We start from the raw sequence: 17,708 nt of genomic DNA, 5'->3' as shown, positions 1-17,708 counted from the left end.
CACTTGATAATTTTCTCTGGCAGATTTTAATATTCTTTGTGTTGTACTTTAGAGAGTTTGACAGAATATGTCATGGTGAAGTTCTTTTCTAGTCATGTCTATTTGAGGTTCTGTGGGCCTTCTATCCTAGCATGTCCATATCTTTCTCTAGATATGGAAGGAACCTGGGATGTTTTCAGCCATTATTTCAATGAGTAGGTTTTCTAGTCCATTAATCCTCTGTTCTCTCTCAGGGATTCCCATAACTTGGATATTTATTTGTTTGGTAGTTTCCCAACGGTCTCATAGACTGTCTTCATTCTGTCTTTTTACTTTTTTGTTTGTTTTGTTTGATGACTGAGATGATATTCCAAATGATCTGTATTCAAATTCAGATATTCTTTTTTCTGTTTGATCAAGTCTGTTGTTGAGGCTTTCAACTGTATTTTTTATTTGATCTGGTGAGTTCATCCCCAAGATTTGTTTGGTTCTTCTTCAGGATGTCTACGTCCTTCCTGACTATCTCATTGATTTTGTGCATTGTTTTCTAATTTTTTTTTTAACTATTTGTCTGTGTTCAGTTGTATCTCTTTGACCATCCGTAATTCTTTTGAATTCTTTCTCAGGCACTTCAACAATCTCTTTTCTTTGGGATCTGATACAAGAATGGTATTTTGTTCCAGATATACATGTGTACACAGATATACATGTGTATACTAAAACTATGTTCAGAACATGGAAGCACACACACACAAACACACACACACACATTATATACACAGAAGCCGTGAAAAGAAACAAAAGTCAAGATATATAATACTTACCATGAGGAGTATCCTTAGCAACATAGACTATATTTGACATAATTTAAATCATTTCAGTATAGGATCTGTAAATAACTGAATTTATATATATATATAACTTATATATAAAAATATAATTATGTTATTATATAATATAATTATATTATTATATATAATATATAATCTATTTTAATATATAAATATATATATTGGAGGGTGCCACAGGCTTAGGCCTGCATTACTTGACTGTATGTTTGGAGAAGAAAAGTGAATCCTGTATGAAAGTAGGAAGGCGATGGAGAGACTTGAGAATTGGGAACATAGGTGGTATGGAATGATGTATACCAAAAGTAAATTGAATTCAAAGTAAATGCTGAGAAACAAAAAGCTGTTGGGGCTGGTGCTGTGATGTATTGGGTCAAGTCACCAGTTGCGACACTGGCATCCCATATCAGACTTATGGTTTGAGTCCTGGCTGTACCAGTTCTGATCCTGCTCCCTCTCAATGCTTCTGGCAAGTAATTCAGTCCCTGCCACCCACATAGGAGACCCAGATGAAGTTCCTGGCTTCAGGCTTTGTTCTAGCCTAAGGCCTGCCATTGCAAGCATCTGGTGAGTAACCGAGTAGCTGGAAGATGTCTCAATGTCTCCATCTCTGGGATTCTGTCTTTCAAATAAAAAACTAATGCATAAGAAAAGTTTTAAGTTGGAGTCATTCCTTGGAATTTAGGTAATAATCAAGAGCTTCACATAATCCAGAAGCCTTGCGATTTTCACAGCATGTAGCTACCTCTTAGTGGAATTGATGTTTTATTTCTGTTTTTTTTTTTATTATCTTATTTCTATATTTGAGGCCAAATATAGAGATCTGTCTATATATATATATATAGAGGGGGCCAAAACAGAGATCTGTCCTCTGCAGGTTCCCTCACTAGATGGCCCCAATAGCTGGTGTGAGACTGGGCAAAAACCAGGAAGCCAGAGACTCCTTCCAGGTCTCCGATGTGGGTGAATGGCTGCAAGAACTTGTGCCATCTTCTGCTGATTTCCCAGGCACATTGGCAGGGGGCTTGATCAGAAGTGTAGCAGCTAGGTGGAGATCAAGTGCTCAGATCGGATGGCAGCATCCTAGGTGGCAGTTTAACCTATAGCTCTACACTGACGCCCATAATTTTTCATTTCTAATAAAAATACACACCAAGTTCAAACAGTGATACAACATGACCATCTGGAGATCAACCAGTTCATGTCCAGAATAACTGTAGTTATTTGAGCAAAAATGTTAAGATAAAATCTTGTGTGATTTCTGACTTTGTATCTTTATATTCCCTTAGCTCACAGCCAAAGGAATCAACATCCATTACTTTTGTGGAATCCATCAATGACAAGTGAGTGAAAAACAAATTCAATATGTGTATATGCATACATGTGATGTTTCATTTGTGTTTTCTTTTTTAAGTTTTATTTCTTACTTGAAAGATGGAAATACAAGGAGGGATGGGGCAGAGAGATCTATCCTCTGCAGGTTCCCTCGCTAGATGGCCCCATTAGCTGGGATGAGACTGGGCAAAAGCTAGGAAGCCTAACCTCCTTTCAGGTCACCTATGTGAGTGCAATGGCCCAAGCATTTAGACTTTCTTCTGCTGCTTTCCAGGGACATTTGGCAAGGAGCTTGGTTGGAATTGGAGCAGCCAAGTAGTGATCAAGCACCAACTGAGATGCCAGTGTCCTAGGTGGCAGCTTCACCTATGCTACTACACTGGCCCCCATAAAGTTTCATTTCTAATAGAAATACACACCAGTGTAACATGACCATCTGGAGATCAACCAGTTCATGTCCAGAATAACTGTAGTTATTTGAGCAAAAATGTTAAGATAAAATCTTGTGTGATTTCTGACTTTGTATCTTTATATTCCCTTAGCTCACAGCCAAAGGAATCAACATCCATTACTTTTGTGGAATCCATCAATGACAAGTGAGTGAAAAACAAATTCAATATGTGTATATGTATACATGAATCCCCCAAAATACACAGGTAAGTGTACACTATCCTTAAAATTAAGGTACTACCTGTGAACTGATTGATATACAAATACACATGTGCATATCACTGATTTGAATGTGGTAGGTACTATTGAAAATTAAAAATGAGGCTTCATGTGACAATAATGACTATATCAGGACTATTAAAAGAGTAGTATATCCAGAGAGAACTAAATATTACTTTAATCCTTTGTCTTTTAGGGTTGCATTTATATCAGATTACATACATCTGTGTGTATATATGTTGTGTGTGTATGTGTACAGGTTTATCCATGAGTAATCATCAAAAGGTGTATAGAGTGGCACACATGGAAGGTTGATACTACTTGCAGCTGTGGCATCACAGATTGCAGTGCTGGTCCCAGTCTTGGTTGTTGCCTGTCCAATCTAACTTCCTGTTAATGCATCTTGAAAGGATGTGGATGATGACTCAACATTAGACCCTGTCACCCACATGGGGAATTGAGATGGAGTTTCTGCCTCCTGACATTGCCCTGGTGCAGCCCTTGTTGAAGCCAGTAAAGGATAGCTATATTTCTCTCTGTCCTTCTCTTGCTCTTGCTCTTGCTCTCTCTCTCCCACTCTTTGTCCCTCTGTTTTTCAAGTAAATCTTTTCTTTTCAGTTTCATTAAATGAATTTATTTATTAAAATAGTTTAACTCCAAATACAACTATTGAATTTGTATTGAGTTATAACTACAATTCATGTTTCAATTGAAATGTCAAGATTTAACAGCTGACACTGTTTAAAAAAATAAGCCATTGTTAAATTTTAAATGGTCAGTTGTATTAGAGTTCAACAATTAACTGTGAACTATATCTCTGGGAAACCCCAAATCAATAATGTTAAGTTTGTTTCCAAAACCCACTGCAGTCATTCTTGAAACCCTGATCAAGATTTAACAGATGCACAATGACATGTTAAAAAAAAAAAGACTCCCCCCATAGTCTTTAACATTTCATTGGCTATGGAGACAATTAAGCTTAATCAGTGCTAACACAAAACTACTGAGAAAAAAAAAACACTGGAAAAAAAAGACAAACAAAAACTCAACATCAGCACACAAAACAATTATCTTCATAGGAACACTGAGAACACTCAAACTGGAAAACCCTGAAAGAAAATGCCAGACATCCTTAGGTAACATTTCCTCATATAGGAAAGCAAATATCAGTAGTTTTAAATACAGAAAAGTGATGGCAACTATAGTGATCAGAGGTGAAACTTCAGTCCTAACTCTACAAACCAAAGGAGAAAAATGATCGAAGCACCCTCTGATAGTTTAAGAAAAGATTTTACATAATACTTTCGATCAGATGCCAGCTGGTTTTCTTGTAAGTTCAACAAAATGAAAGGCAGAGTTACCATTGGCATCACAGCTGAAAAAAACAAAAGTTGTAATATTAAAATAAAACAACTTAAAATAAATGCTGCTCTTGTATAAAAATAAAAACCAAAACAAAACCTTATCACGATAGTTAAAGAAAAAGAGGGTCTTTGGATCAAACCATAATATTTTTAGGCATGTTAGAAATTCAGGCCGGCGCTGCGACTCACTAGGCTAATCCTCTGCCTGCAGCGCCGGTACCCCGGGTTCTCGTCCCGGTTGGGGTGCCGGATTCTGTCCCGGTTGCTCCTCTTCCAGTCCAGCTTTCTGCTGTGACCCGGGAAGGCAGTGGAGGATGGCCCAAGTGCTTGGGCCCTGCACTCTCATGGGAGACCAGGAGGAAGCACCCAGCTCCTGCTTCAGATTGGTGCAGCACGCCTGCCGTAGTGGCCATTTGGGGGGTGAACCAATGGAAGGAAGACCTTTATCTCTCACTAACTCTGCCTGTCAAAAAAAAAAAAAAGAAAGAAAGAAAGAAAGAAAAAAGAAAAGAAAAAGAAAGAAATTCAAACTCACCTATCTAGCTGCTAGTCTGATCAGGGCATAGAATAATGACCCAAGGTCACCAATTTTCCTCTGTTGACACCAGTATTTCTTATGCCAACAAATACAGTCTTCCCATTGTTAAGCTTTGTATTAACATCTCAACAGACAAATTCTCTCAAACTGAGTTTTGTTCATACCAAATGAATACCAATAATAAGAGCACAGGTGGACCCATCTCCAGGTTTTGGAAATTTTGTTATCTTGTCACAAAATGTGTAGGGCTATATGGGAACATTGATCAGGTAGCCAAATCAGTTATTATTAACATCTGTCCAGTAAAAGCCCACCTTAGTATCTGATAGAAACATTTTTAACTAAAACCATAAATGTAAGATAATCTTTTCCAGCTTACATTTTGCCAAGTCTTTCACATTTTTAACATATTTATAACATCTGCATAGCAATCCAAAATTAAAACTGCAAAATTTTCATAGTTGCTTCCAAAATGCAATCTTAGTTGTCATAAATTTCTATTAATTATAGAATTCTCAGAAACCAGAACATTCTGGGAAGTTAGAAGCTTCAAAACCCCACCAATTCACTAATGAATGTTTCCTATTTCCGTAAACTATACTTCTTGAATCTGATTTCCCTGCATTTGAGTCAAATCAATTTTTATATAGTCAAATATATTTTCAATAAAGTTGGTCAAAACTTTCTGTCTTTTACACAAGGAGCTTCATAAATGAGGATTATAAAAATTATACCAAAGCTTGGAAATATTCACAATGGAAACATTCTTGATAGCCATGGCCTGGCTTTAATTTCTTCAGTTTCCTTATCTATGAAAATCCTACCCAGCTTTTTTCCCATCCTATAACCTTAATGCCAGTTATTAAGCACTTCAGGGGGTGGGCTACCAATAATTTCAATAATGTATAAAAGACACTCAACTAATTTAAAAGAAAAAGTCTTTGATACAGCATATTCTGCAGTATAGATTCTCAGTGTAGGCAATTATTTCCAACTTGTGCCAAATTCTTAGGAACCATAAATACATGGACACACAGCATACACTCTTCTCTCAGCTACACACATAAGACAAAAGGTTACTTGCACAAGACTGTGAAACTAAGCAAATTTGGGGTGGTACATAGATCTCAGGATCAGTGATATAGCAGTTCTGAAGGCTAAATTTATCTCCAGCGGCCCAGCTCAAGATAATCTTTTGTCAGCTTTAAAAACTCCAGTAAGGGCCAGTGCCATGGCTCAATAGGCTAATCCTCCACCTGCAGCACCAGCACACCGGGTTCTAGTCCCAGTTGGGGTGCTGGATTCTGTCCTGGTTGCCCCTCTTCCAGGCCAGCCCTCTGCTATGGCCTGGGAGGGCAGTGGAGGATGGCCCAAGTACTTGGGCTCTGCACCCACATGGGAGACCAGGAGAAGCACCTGCCTCCTGTGCCATTGAAGAGTAAACCAACGGCAAAAAAAGGAAGACCTTTCTCTCTGTCTCTCTCTCTCTCACTATCCACTCTGCCTGTTTAAAAAAACAAAACACTCCAGTTAGTTGAAAGCTCTTCTACACTTGATTGTAAAGCTTATGAATAGGTTTTTCCTGTGCTATTAGTCATGCAAATGATAAATACTTCACAGCTATGAAAACCAAAAATATCAGAGCTTGAGCACCTTTTCAAAACAAAATATTCATTCTAGTTTTACGTGCCACTTCAGTAATCAGGGCAAAACTATTATACAAAAATCTTTATGCAATTCTCCAGGAAAATTAAAGGTAAAAGGCTTTTTTGTCCTTCACCTTCCACTCTGTAATTTATGTTCTATTTTTAAGCCAGAATTATTTCACATGGTTATTCGATTTTTTTAAAATGTCTGTTAGAAAGCTCTGCTACAGCAAACTGGATTTTCACAGCCTGTTAGCCAAGGGTCATGCCACAACCATAGCCCTTAAAGGCAAGGAGGAATTTGCTGCTTCAATGAGTGTAAAAGTGCCAGGAATTTGTACTGTCCTGTGAGGTTTCTGCAGATGGAAACACATGGATGCAACATGGCTTCATTTTCCTTAGATGATGGTACTAGCTAATCGTTAGTAAGGCGAGGCAATCTCTCCTCATTACAGTTGCTTCCTTCTTGTTGAGTAAAGTAATGCAGACCATCCCTGCTTGGTTAACAGAGGGTGGGTTTGGGGTTTTAATTCTGATCCAACCCTTGTAAGAGCCTCCATTTCCTGTGGCAAAGCACGTGATTTAACAAATTCAAAAGCCAGATTGTGTTTTTATAGAATCTGTACTTTTGTTTGATCAAAGACTGATGTGTGAGTTAGTTCCATGTCACAAATTAGGATAACATCTACAATTAAGCATCAGTTTTGGAAAACACAACCTTGTCAGCTGAGCAGACTCCCTCTCTGCAATGCTGCTGACAGGTCAGCTGTTGCTATCTTCCTTGATGGAATACATTGGTTGGAAGCTCTATACCAAGTACTAAAACTCAGTACTCTCTTAGCAAAATATTCCCCTTTACTTAACTTTTTTTTGACAGGCAGAGTTAGACAGTGAGAGAGTGAGAGAGAGAGAGAGACAGAGAGACAGAGAAAGGTCTTCCTTCCATTGGTTCACCCCACAAATGGCTGTTATGGCCAGCACGCTGCACCGATCCGAATCCAGGAGCCAGGTGCTTCCTCCAAATATTTTAATTATAAGCGGTCATGGGAATTCTTCTGGTTTCTCCTTCATGGTTATTTTTTTAAGTTATGTATTTGCTGCTTCTGTCAACTCAGCAACAATGTCATCATTGCTTTCAAGTGAAGTGTTTCATAGGCAAGGAAGACGACCATGAGAGGTGAAAATAAAGAGGGACATAAGAATGAGGACTCTGGACATAGTAAATGGTATGTGGATCTATAAAATGTAGTTTGAGTTTGTAATAAATGTCCTTTCCAAAGACTCTTACAAGCTGGTGTTAAGATAATAGGTACTTAAATCTGCATATATTACAACTTTCACAAGCCTAATATATTCATTTCCACCACAAAGAGCTTCATTTCTAATTTTTTAAAAAGCCAGATTGAAAAATAGTGATATCTATATCTATATATCACATCAGTTTTTAGAATGAATGTAATTAGTTGACACAAAAAGGTAAGATATCTTACCCCATGGTATCTCACTATTTACTTTCTAATTCTTTAGACCAAATACAGAAGAATTGACATATGAAAATTATGAGGAAGCACCCAGTACCATGTGAGTTATAAATTTTAAAAGTTATAGATGTATTTGTGTGTATACATATACACCAAACCCATATATATGCATAACTAAATATAGGGCAGAACTTCCAAGAACTCATGAAAATGGAATTCAAATAAAAGCTTATGTTGAAATTCATGCACAGAGATATCTTTAAAAAGTTTTTGGAATATGAATATTATTAACAAACTGTGAATGCATTCCCAAAATTTGCAGCTAATTTTAATTCCATTTTCTCAAAAACTATCACGAGTACCCTATGTATGTTCATACACAAAGGTATTTCTTTTAATACACACACACACACACACACACACACAAGTAAGACTATGAAAAAGAAAACAAGGTTGAAATTTATAAGTCTACTCTTGGGAGTATCCTTGACAACTGATGAAACCTTTTGTATCATTTAAATGTTCTCATTTTCAAAAATGTAGTGAATTTTCTGTTTTCTTTTTAGTTTAAACTGGATGAAAGGAGAGTTGTGAGTGGGATGATTCTTCCAGTCTGTATATTTGTCATTCTTAGTAACAGCCAATCCTGTAGGAAAGTCTGCCACCATATGGGACTGATGCTCCAAACCCATTCTGAAACTCATTATGATTTTGACTCAGGCCCACAGCATGGATTCATGGAGTACAATGTGATATTGCAATACATGTATTCCATATAATGAGCACATCAGAGTAAATAACATTCATTACCATAAGCGTTATTTCTTTGTGTTGAAACATTTAAAGTTCTCTCTTCTAACTATCTTGAAATATATGGTATATTACCAATAACAGTAATAACCCTACTTGCAATAGAATATTAAAACTTATTCTTGATAATTGTAACTTTAAAAATGATTTATTCATTTTAAAGAGCTTGAGAGAGAAAGAAAATCTTCCATCCATGTTCACTCCCCAAATGTCCACAAAAGCCTGGTCTGGGCTAGGTTGAAGTGAAAAACCAGGAAACCCTTCTCTCCTACATAGGTGGCAGGAGCCCAAAAATTTTGGCCATCTTCCATTGCTTTCCTAGGCATATTAGCAGGAAGCTGGATTAGAAGTCAAGCAGCTTGGACTCAACCGTGCTCCAATATGGCATGTGGGTGTCACAAGCAGCAGCTTAACTTCACTGTGCCATAATACCACACCCTCTGATTTTAACTTTATTTTTTAACTTTTATTTAATGAATATAAATTTCCAAAGTACAGCTTATGGATAACAATGGCTTCCCCCACATAACATCCCTCCCACCCACAACCCTCCCCTCTCCCACTCCCTCTCCCATTCCATTCACATCAAGATTCATTTTCGATTCTCTTTATCTACAGAAGATCAGTTTAGCATACATTAAGTAAAGATTTCAACAGTTTGCTCCCACACAGAAACATAAAGTGAAAAATAATAGATGATTTTTTAAATGATGATGAAATCAGATCAGACCTATTGTCATGTTTAATCCCAGTGAGAATCAAGTTGGGAATTGATAATTTCTTCTTCTTCTTCTTCTTCTTTTTTTTTTTTTTTTACAGAAGATCAGTTTAGCATACATTAAGTAAAGCTTTCAACAGTTTGCACCCCCATAGAAACACAAAGTGAAATATACTGTTTGAGTACTAGTTATAGCATTAAGTCTCAATGTACAGCACGCTAAGGACAGAGATCCTACATGAGGAGCGAGTGCACAGTGACTCCTGTTGTTGACTTTACAAATTGACACTCTTGTTTATGGCCTCAGTAATCTCCCCATGCTCCAGTCATGAGTTTCCAAGGCTATGGAAGCCCCTTGAGTTCTCCGACTCTTATCTTGTTTAGACAAGGTCATAGTCAAAGTAGAGGTTCTCTCCTCCCTTCAGAGAAAGATACCTCCTTCTTTGAAGACCTGTTCTTTCCACTGGGATCTCACTCACAGAGATCTTTTGTTTAGTATTTTTTTTTTTTTGCCAGAGTGTCTTGGCTTTCCATGCCTGAAATACTCTCATGGGCTTTTCAGCCAGATCCGAATGCCTTTAGGGCTGATTCTGAGGCCAGAGTGCTGTTTAGGACATCTGCCATTCTATGAGTCTGCTGAGTATCTCACTTCCCACGTTGGATCACTCTCCCCTTTATTTATTCTATCGGTTAGTATTAGCAGGTACTAGACTTGTTTATGTGCTCCTTTTGACTCTTAGTCCTTTCATTATGATCAATTGTGAACTGAAAATTGATCACTTGGACTAGTGAGATGGCATTGGCACATGCCACCTTGATGGGATTGAATTGGAATCCCCTGGTATGTTTCTAACTCTACCATTTGGGGCAAGTCAGCCTGAGCATGTCCCAAATTGTACATCTCTTCCCTCTCTTATCCCCACTCTTATGTTTAACAGGGATCACATTTCAGTTAAATTTCAACACTTAAGAATAACTGTGTATTAATTACAGAATTAAACCAGTCATATTAAGTAGAGTAGACAAAAAAACTACTAAGAGGGATAATGTATTAAGTTGTTCATTAACAGTCAGGGCTATGCTGATCAAGTCACCGTTTCTCATAGTGTCCATTTCACTTCAACAGGTTTCCTTTTTGGTGTCCAGTAAGTTGTCACCGATCAGGGAGAACATATGGTATTTGTCCCTTTGGGACTGGCTTATTTCACTCAGCATGATGTGTTCTAGATTCCTCCATTTTGTTGCAAATGACTGGATTTCGTTGTTTCTTACTGCGGTATAGTATTCTAAAGAGTACATATCCCATAATTTCTTTATCCAGTCTACCTTTGATGGGCATTTAGGTTGGTTCCAGGTCTTGGCTATTGTGAATTGTGCTGCTATAAACATTAGGGTGCAGACCGCTTTTTGTTTGCAAATTTAAATTCCTTTGGGTAAATTCCAAGGAGTGGGATGGCTGGGTCGAACGGTAGGGTTCTATTCAGGTTTCTGAGGAATCTCCAGACTGACTTCCATAGTGGCTTGACCAGTTTGCATTCCCACCAACAGTGGGTTAGTGTCCCTTTTTCCCCACATCCTCGCCAGCATCTGTTGTTGGTAGATTTCTATATGTGAGTCATTCTAACCGGGGTGAGGTGGAATCTCATTGTGGTTTTGATTTGCATTTCCCTGATTGCTAGTGACCTTGAACATTTTTTCATGTGCCTGTTGGCCATTTGGATTTCCTCTTTTGAAAAATGTCTATTGAGGTCTTTGGCCCATTTCTTAAGTGGGTTGTTGGTTTTGTGTTTGTGGAGTTTCTTGATGTCTTTGTAGATTCTGGTTATTAACCCTTTATCTGTTGCATAGTTTGCAAATATTTTTTCCCATTCTGTCGGTTGTCTCTTCACTCTCCTGACTGTTTCTTTTGCAGTACAGAAACTTCTCAATTTGATGCAATCCCAATAGTTGATTTTGGCTTTGCCTGTGCCTCCCGGGTCTTTTCCAGAAATTCTTTGCCTGTGCCAATATCTTGAAGAGTTTCTCCAATGTTCTCTAATAACTTGATGGTGTCAGGTCATAGATTTAGGTCTTTAATCCACATTGAGTGGATTTTTGTGTAAGGTGTAAGGTAGGGTTCTTGCTTCATGATTCTGCACGTGGAAATCCAGTTTTCCCAGCACCATTTATTGAATAGACTGTCCTTGCTCCAGGAATTGGTTTTAGGTCCTTGATTAAATATAAATTGGCTGTAGATGTTTGGGTTGATTTCTGGTGTTTCAATTCTGTTCCATTGGTCTATCCATCTGTTTCTGTACCAGTACCATGCTGTTTTGATTACAACTGCCCTGTAGTATGTCCTGAAATCTGGTATTGTGATGCCTCCAGCTTTGTTTTTGTTGTACAAGATTGCTTTAGCTATTCGAGGTCTATTGTGCCTCCATATGAATTTCAGCATCATTTTTTCTAGATCTGAGAAGAATGTCTTTGGTATCTTGATTGGGATTGCATTGAATCTATAAATTGCTTTTGGGAGAATGGACATTTTGATGATGTTGATTCTTCCAATCCATGAGCATGGAAGATTTTTCCATTTTTTGGTATCCTCTTCTATTTCTTTCTTTAAGATTTTGTAATTTTCATCGTAGAGATCTTTAACATCCTTGGTTAAGTTTATTCCAAGGTATTTGATTGTTTTTGTAGCTATTGTGAATGGGATTGATCTTAGCAGTTCTTTCTCAGTCATGGCATTGCTTGTGTATACAAAGGCTGTTGATTTTTGTGCATTGATTTTATATCCTGTCACTTTGCCAAACTCCTCTATGAGTTCCAATAGTCTCTTAGTAGAGTTCTTTGGATCCCCTAAGTAAAGAATCATATCGTCTGTAAAGAGGGATAGTTTGACTTCTTCCTTCTCAATTTGTATTCCTTTAATTTCTTTTTCTTGTCTGATGGCTCTGGCTAAAACTTCCAGAACTATGTTAAATAGAAGTGGTGAGAGTGGGCATCCCTGTCTGGTGCCAGATCTCAGTGGAAATGCTTCCAACTTTTCCCCATTCAATAGGATGCTGGCTGTGGGCTTTTCATAAATTGCTTTGATTATAGTGAGGAATGTGCCTTCTATACCCAATTTGCTTAGAGTTTTCATCGTGAAAGGGTGTTGAATTTTATTGAATGCTTTCTCTGCATCTATTGAGATAATCATATGGTTTTCTTCTGCAGTCTGTTAATGTGGTGAATCACATTGATTGATTTGCGAATGTTGAACCATCCCTGCATACCAGGAATAAATTCCACTTGGTCTGGGTGGATGAATTTCCTGATGTGTTGTTGTATTCTATTGGCCAGAATTTTATTGAGGATTTTTGCGTCTATGTTCATCAGGGATATTGGTCTATAATTTTCTTTCAGTGCTGCATCTTTCTCTGGCTTAGGGATTAAGGTGATGCTGGCTTCATAGAAAGAATTTGGGAGGATTCCCTCTTTTTCGATTGTTCTGAATAGTTTGAGAAGAAATGGAATCAGTTCTTCTTTAAATGTCTGGTAGAATTCCGCAGTGAATCCATCTGGTCCTGGGCTTTTCTTTGTTGGGAGGGCCTTTATTACTGTTTCAATTTCTGTTTCAGTTATGGGTCTATTTAGGTTTTCTATGTCTTCCTGGTTCAATTTAGGTAGATTGCATGTGTCCAGGAATCTATCCATTTCTGATAGATTTTCTTGCTTGCTGGCATACAAGTCCTTGTAGTAATTTCTGATGATTCTTTTTATTTCTGTGGTGTCTGTTGTCATGTTTCCTTTTTCATCTCTGATTTTATTGATTTGAGTCTTTTCTCTTCTTTTTTTTTAGTAAGTTGGGCCAATGGGGTGTCAATTTTGTTTATTTTTTCAAAAAACCAGCTGTTCGCTTGGCTGATTTTTTGTAATGTTTTTTTTTTTTGGATTCAATCCTGTTAATTTCTTCTCTGATTTTAATTATTTCTCTTCTACTACTAGATTTGGGTCTGGTTTGCTGAAGTGTTTCTAGATCTTGAGATGCACTGAAAGCTCATTTATTTGGTGCCTTTCCAATTTCTTGATATAGGCCCCTATTACTATAAACTTGCCTCTCAATACTGCTTTTGCCGTATCCCATAAGTTTTGATATGTTGTGTTGTTATCCATTTACTTCCGGAAAATTTCTGACTTCTCTTTTGATTTCTTGAATGATCCAGTGTTCATTCAGGAGCATGTTGTTCAGTCTCCATGTGTTTGCATACTTTCTGAGGTTTCCTGAGTTGCTAATTTCCAGCTTCATTCCACTGTGGTCTGAGAAGCTGCATGGTATGATTCTAATTCTTTTGAATTTGCTGAGACTTGCTTTATGGCCTAGTATGTGATCAATCCTAGAGAAGGTTCCATGCACTGCTGAGAAGAATGTAAAGCCTTTAGATGTAGGATTGAAAGTTCTGTTGATATCTGTTAGATCCATTTGGGCAATAGTGTTGATTAAATCTGCTGTTTCCTTGTTGATCTTCTGTCCAGATGATCTATCTATTTCTGAGAGTGGAGTATTGAAGTACCCCAGTACTATTGTATTGGAATCTAAGTCTCCCTTTAAGTCCCTTAACATATCTTTTAAATAGACTGGTGCCCTGTAATTAGGTGCATATACATTTATAATAGTTACATCTTCCTGTTGATTTGAACCCTTAATCATTATATAGTGCCCCTCTTTGTCTCTCTTAACAGTTTTTGTATTAAAGTTTATTTTGTCTGATATTAATATGGCTACACCTGCTTCTTTTTGGTTTTTGTTGGCATGGCATATCTTTTTCCAACCTTTCACTTTCAGTCTGCATGCATCTTTGTTAGAGAGATGTGTTTCTTGTAGGCAACAGATAGTTGGGTGTTGTTCCTTAAGCCAGTCAGCCAGTCTGTGTCTTTTAACTGGACAGTTCAGGCCATTCACGTTTAATGTGACTATTGATACACAGTGACTTTGCTCTGCCATTTTCCCAGAGATATTTTCTAGTATATGCTTTGAGCTTCCCATGCTCTTTTACTGGTGGTTTTTCTTCCTTTCCCTTCTTTCATATTGATGGCCGTGTTTCTGTGTTTCTGAGTGTAGCACATCTTTAAGTATCTTTTGCAGGGCCAGACAAGTGGCCTCAAAGTCTTTCAATTTCTGTTTGCTATCACCTTCATCCACAAATGAGAGCTTAGCAGGATATAATATTCTGGGCTGGCAATTTTTCTCTCTTAGTACCTGGGCTATGTCTCGCCATTCCCTCCTAGCCTGTAGTGTTTCTGATGAGAAGTCTGCTGTGAGTCTGATTGGAGATCCTCTGAGAGTAATCTGACGTTTCTCTCTTGCACATTTTAGGATCTTTTCTTTATGTTTCACTGTGGTGAGTTTAATTACAACGTGTCATGGTGAGGATCTCTTTTGGTCATGTTTACTGGGGGTTCTATGAGCTTCCTGTATTAGGATGTCTCTGTCCTTCTCCAGACCCGGAAAGTTCTCTGCTAGTATCTCACTAAAAAGGCCTTCTAATCCTTTCTCTCTCTCCATGCCTTCAGGAACTCCTAGGACCCGAATGTTGTTTTTTTTTAATAGTATCTTGTAGATTCCCAACAATATTTTTTAGATTTCTAATTTCCTCTTCTTTTCTTTGGTTTGACTGTATCCTTTTCTGTTCTCTGTCTTCTAAGTCCGATATTCTCTCTTCTGCTTCACCCATTCTGTTTGTAAGGCTCTCTAATGTGTTTGTCATTTGATCTATTGAGCTCTTCATTTCATTTTGGTTTCTCTTCACTATCACACTTTCCTGCTCTACTAGTTTCTGCATTTCACTTTGATTCTTCCTTAAAATTTCATTTTCACGAGAGAGATTTTCAATCCTGTCCAATAAGGATTTCTGTAGTTCAAGGATTTGCTTTTGAAAACTTCTAAATGTTCTTATCAAAAATTTTTTTGAAATCTGTATCTTGCATTTCTTCTATCTCATCATCTTCATAATCTTGGCTTGGGGTGTTTTGTTTATTTGGAGGCATCATAATGTCATCGTTGATCTTGTTCCCTCGATTTCTATGTTTATTGCTTGGCATGGTTAATTCTGTTTCCCTTAAGAACAGGTCTTCAAAGAGGGAGGTGCCTTTCTCTGAAGGGAGGAGAGAACCTCCACTTTGACTATGACCTTGTCTAAACAAGATAAGAGTCGGAGAACTCAAGGGGCTTCCATAGCCTTGGAAACTCATGACTGGTGCATAGGGAGATTACTGATGCCATAGACAGGAGTGTCAATTTGTAAAGTCAACAACAGGAGTCACTGTGCACTTACTCCTCATGTAGGATCTCTGTCCTTAATGTGCTGTACACTGAGGCTTAATGCTATAACGAGTACTCAAACAGTATATTTCACTTTGTGTTTCTATGGGGGTGCAAACGATTGAAATCTTTACTTAATGTACACTAAACTGATCTTCTGTTAAAAAAAAAAAAAAAAAGAAACTATCAATTCCCAACTTGACTCTCACTGGGATTAAACATGACAATAGGTCTGATCTGATTTCATCATCATTTAAAAAAAAAATCATCTATTATTTTTCACTTTATGTTTCTGTGTGGGAACAAACTGTTGAAATCCTTACTTAATGTATACTAAGCTGATCTTCTGTATACTAAGATAATCGAAAATGAATCTTGATGTGAATGGAAGGGGAGAGGGAGTGGGAAAGGGGAGGGTGGTGGGTGGGAGGGACGGTATGGGGGGGAAAGCCATTGTAACCCATGAGACGTACTTTGGAAATTTATATTCATTAAATAAAAGATAAAAAAAAATTCTGTTTCCCTTACTGTGAGGTTTTTTTTTTTTTTTTATACTATGTCCGTGTTAAGTGGACTGCCTGCTGTTGGAGGAGCCTTGGAGGCTTGAGATGGGTGTGGCCTGAGAGCTCTGCTTGGTTATTCAGGGTTACAGGTGTGCAAAGGTGACACCCTCAGGTTATGCGTGGTAAATCTCTCTTTATTTATTCATTTATTTTATTTTATTTTATTTTTTGTTCAGGAGGTAAGTAATACTGCAAGGCTGAGTAGAATGGATGGTATTTAGGTTCCACTGGCTTCTACCCAAAGAGTCTGTGCAGGCTCCGTTTCTACTGCAGACTCCCACTGGGTTGCCTAGGCTACTGAATTGTAGGCTTAACTCTCCCCTTTTATTATGTATATCCCAGCTCTTTGTCTCTTGCTCACCTTTGCAAGGTTGGCGGAGAGTGGAACTTGTCTGTACCAGTATGCCCCCACCTATTTATTTATTTATTTATTTATTTATTTTTCCTTCTCTCCTGTAGTCTGTTGGACTTTCCCGCTTCAAAACCCGCGTCCCTCTAAAATTCTGTCTGCCGTTTCCCCGCCAATGTCTCCGGTTACTGAGCTCACCTCTGCTTCCAGTGCCGATGTGTGGACTCGGAGCCCTTAGCGTCACTCCTCTCCCCGCTGGTGTCTTTGTCACATAGACTCCCCTTCCCACACTGGTGCTCAGACTCTGGGGCTCCTGTGGTTCGGCTTCCGCGTGGTGGGTGACCCTGCTCTCCCAGTAGGTCCTTTGGGTCACAGCGAATAGCTCCGGAAGAGTTTCCTCTGCAATTTTTTCCTGATCCTTTTTCTGAGGCTACCGTAACTCTGCTTTTATTAAACTAAATTTTCCCGGACTACCGGTGCGTGCCCTCACTATTCTGCCATCTTGGCTCCGCCCCCCATGATTTTAACTTTTAACTTGCTGAAATCCTCTTCCCCATTCCCAACTGCTAGCCATTACTCTATACTTTACCTCTATGAACTAGGCTTCTTTAGGTTCTATGTATTAATGAGGTTATTCTGTATTTGTCTTTCTGGCCTGGCTTTTTCATTTAATATATTTTCCAGTTCCATGAATGTTGTCACAATGACAAGATTTATCTTTTTAATTGTTGAATAGCAGCCCTTTGTGTACATATACACCAAATTTCCTTTATTCACTATTGATAGATATTTAGTTTGATTCTGTATCTTGGCTCTTGTCTTACAATAAACATAAGAATGTGAAAACCTCAACATAATGATTTCAATTTCCTTCAGTATAAAAGTAGTCATGGGATTGCTGATCCTATGGTAGTTCTATTTTTAATGTTTTCAGAAACCTACAAAATGCTTTTCATAATGGCTATATTGATTTACATTCCCACATAGAGTGTTTATGGGATCACTTTTCTCCACATCCTTGCCAGCACCTGTTAACTTTCGCCTTTTGAATAATAAACATTCCAGCCAGGGTGATATGGTATCTCAATGTTTTCTTGATTTGAATTTCCCCAATGATTAGTA

At 38.0% G+C, this 17,708-nt stretch overlaps 1 protein-coding gene across 6 annotated transcripts in view; it reads left to right on the top strand.

Annotated features, from left to right (window-relative positions):
• LOC138843204 (phosphatidylinositol 3,4,5-trisphosphate 3-phosphatase TPTE2-like) overlaps positions 1 to 17,708 on the top strand; it is a 94,385-nt gene that overhangs the window by 12,600 nt on the left and 64,077 nt on the right. For 4 of the 6 annotated variants that reach the window (XM_070049005.1, XM_070049003.1, XM_070048999.1 and 1 more), the window contains 3 exons: positions 2,117 to 2,170; positions 2,705 to 2,758; positions 7,907 to 7,960. In XM_070049005.1, the coding sequence (XP_069905106.1) occupies positions 2,117 to 2,170; positions 2,705 to 2,758; positions 7,907 to 7,960 (162 nt within the window). The remainder of the gene's footprint in view (positions 1 to 2,116; positions 2,171 to 2,704; positions 2,759 to 7,906; positions 7,961 to 17,708) is intronic. The other 2 variants (XM_070049001.1, XM_070049000.1) reach the window with 1 other exon arrangement.

The sequence above is a fragment of the Oryctolagus cuniculus genome, chromosome 9, assembly GCF_964237555.1.
Source record: "Oryctolagus cuniculus chromosome 9, mOryCun1.1, whole genome shotgun sequence".
In the NCBI taxonomy this organism is placed as follows: Eukaryota; Metazoa; Chordata; class Mammalia; order Lagomorpha; family Leporidae; genus Oryctolagus; species Oryctolagus cuniculus.
This window is presented reverse-complemented; position numbering and strand designations above follow the sequence as displayed.